The sequence below is a fragment of the Penaeus vannamei genome, chromosome 10 (assembly GCF_042767895.1).
Source record: "Penaeus vannamei isolate JL-2024 chromosome 10, ASM4276789v1, whole genome shotgun sequence".
NCBI classification, from domain to species: domain Eukaryota; kingdom Metazoa; phylum Arthropoda; class Malacostraca; order Decapoda; family Penaeidae; genus Penaeus; species Penaeus vannamei.
In genome coordinates this window covers 20736848-20739347 of record NC_091558.1, presented here as the reverse complement: position 1 = coordinate 20739347, position 2500 = coordinate 20736848, and the positions used below count along the sequence as shown (strand labels likewise).

Genomic DNA, 2500 nt, shown 5'->3' with positions numbered 1-2500 from the left:
GATCTTCCTTGGTCTTGTGTTTCAGGCGGTGATCTGATAGGGTCACCTGTATGGCTTCTGAGAAGAGCTCGCTCACCAGATCCCGCAGGTTCTGCAGCGTCTCCTCCTCCAAATTTGGGTTTTTGTCCAGGAACTGCTGGACGAGCGAATCTAGCCTCTTGAGGGCCTCCTCGCCCCCCCCTTCCGTCCACAGGAGATCAATGCAGTCCCTCAGGGAGAAGAGCATAACAAGGTCACAGGAGGAGGACGACGCTAGGGCGTGGGAGGCATACAGGGGGTCCTCCAGGCACAGGACTTTGTACTTACGCATATCCTCATCGTAAAACACTTCGTCGAACAGAATGTGCACCGAGTGGGGGTTGGAAACCTCATTCTCGAGGGTGAGGAGGTTGCCCTTGACCACGACGCCGCGGTCTGTCAGGGTCCGGAAGTGGGTCTCGGGAAGCTCGTCGCTCGGAACCAGAATGTGCCCTAGGATGTCGTCCTGGGCCAGGGCATACTTGGGCAACGCCCCCGCCCGCGGCACGCACAGGATCCAGCCCGCCTCCACCGCCCTCTCGAACACCTCCACGTACTCCCCTCGCAGCACCTGGAAGAAGCTGTTCTCGTTCAGGTCCTCGTCGTACCTCTCCATCGTGTCGAGTTGCCCGACGCCTCACGAGATGGCGAGAGACCGGTTGTAAAGGAACACCCGCGAGAACATAATCCCTCCTCCTCCTGCCCCTCCTGACCCCCGACTCGCTCGCCTCCTCCTCCTCTTCCTCCTCCTGCTGGGGAAGAACTGGCTCCCGAGCGCCTCCGACCCCGGTAGGCCTAGGCGACGTCGCGCGGAAGAGGAAAATTGTCGTTCTCCATTCTACTTTCCTCTTCATTTCCCTTTTGGCTGCATTAAACATAAGCTTATTGATCTATGGAGGGACCTTAGATGTATCGCAATCAATGTCTATTTTTCCTACAAACGGCCTAGTGCCTAGTTTAAGCGAGACGTGACTTCATTTAGATGAGCGGGAAATATTATTGGCGTGTTGGTGGCATTTTTTTTTTATCTCCATTGATTTCTTGCATTATTCTTTCTCGTTTCGTTTTGATTGTTTATCGTAGAGGGAGAATCGTAAAATGTACTCAAGTGGAAACAAAGGATCTTTGCTAGAGAACATAAAACACACATACTCTCTCTCTCTCTCTCTCTCTCTCTCTCTCTCTCTCTCTCTCTCTCTCTCTCTCTCTCTCTCTCTCTCTCTCTCTCTCTCTCTCTCTCTCTCTCTCCTCTCCCTCTCCCTCCCTCTCCCTCTCCCTCTCTCTCTCTCTCTCTCTCTCTCTCTCTCTCTCTCTCTCTCTCTCTCTCTCTCTCTCTCTCTCTCTCTCTCTCTCTCTCTCTCTCTCTCTCCTCTCTCTCTCTCTCTCTCTCTCTCTCCTCTCCTCTCTCTCTCTCTCTCTCTCTCTCTCTCTCTCTCTCTCTCTCTCTCTCTCTCTCTCTCTCTCTCTCTCTCTCTCTCTCTCTCTCTCCCTCTCCCTCTCCCTCTCCCTCTCCCTCTCCCTCTCCCTCTCCCTCTCCCTCTCCCTCTCCCTCTCCCTCTCCCTCTCCCTCTCCCTCTCCCTCTCCCTCTCCCTCTCTCTTCTCTTGTGGCCTCCATTCCTCTCTCATCACTAAATGATAAGCCATAAACATTTAGATAATTTCACATACAAATGAGGTATTTTTCGAATTGGAACTAAAACGAGGTTAAAAATTTTCATGATATTCACTCTTTCACTACCAATAGCTTTAAAGACTTTGTGAAAAAGTTGATAATTTTTTGGAAATGATTGATAGCAAGATAAATTCGTTCTCTTAAAGTGCCGCCAAAATGTATAATCTCATGAACTTTTATTTGTTTGGAATATATATTTTGTAATATGACAGCTGAACTGTACTTTCCATTACAGTGTACAATGTGATAAAAGGCATTACAAACTTACTTTGCAGAGATATCGATAAACCTTTTTAGCGAAATTAATACTCCATCAAATAACAGCGATAACCTCCCCTCCCCCTTTTCTTCCCGCCAAATCTTAATCTAATTTATTGGGTTCATCTTGAAATATGAACTTTTCTCCGATTTATTCTGTTATTTCATGATATTTCTTATTTGCAGGCTAAGGAGAGGTTTAAGAAACGAATCAAATATAATAGATTTGACCATAATCATTCGACTAATACATAGATACATTTAACAAAGGACTTTACACTGAACCCAAGTTAGTAATATTTGCATAAGGAAATCAGAATATAAACTTTACTTCACAATCCTAACAACATTAACAGCAATTAACCCAAACGACTCAAACAACCCACTTAGGCAGATAAAGACACTCCCGAATAACCTTAAAACAGAGAAAAACTCCCTCAAAACTGCTACACTGATCTTGTAAAAAAAACAACAAAAAAACGACCAACCACAGGCGATCAAATATCAAAAAATATTACATTACACTTCAACTTTCCTTACCTGAATTTGCC

The 2500-nt window shown here is 46.4% G+C and overlaps 1 protein-coding gene across 1 annotated transcript in view; it reads right to left on the bottom strand.

The window, feature by feature from the left end:
• LOC113803647 (ankyrin repeat domain-containing protein 27) overlaps nucleotides 1–768 on the bottom strand; it is an 11786-nt gene extending 11018 nt beyond the window's left edge. Inside the window, exon 1 of the mRNA XM_070126443.1 lies at nucleotides 1–768. This exon is cut by the window's left edge and continues 2117 nt beyond it. Within this exon, the coding sequence (XP_069982544.1) occupies nucleotides 1–634 (634 nt within the window). The 5' untranslated portion in view covers nucleotides 635–768.
• Nucleotides 769–2500: the final 1732 nt, after the last annotated feature.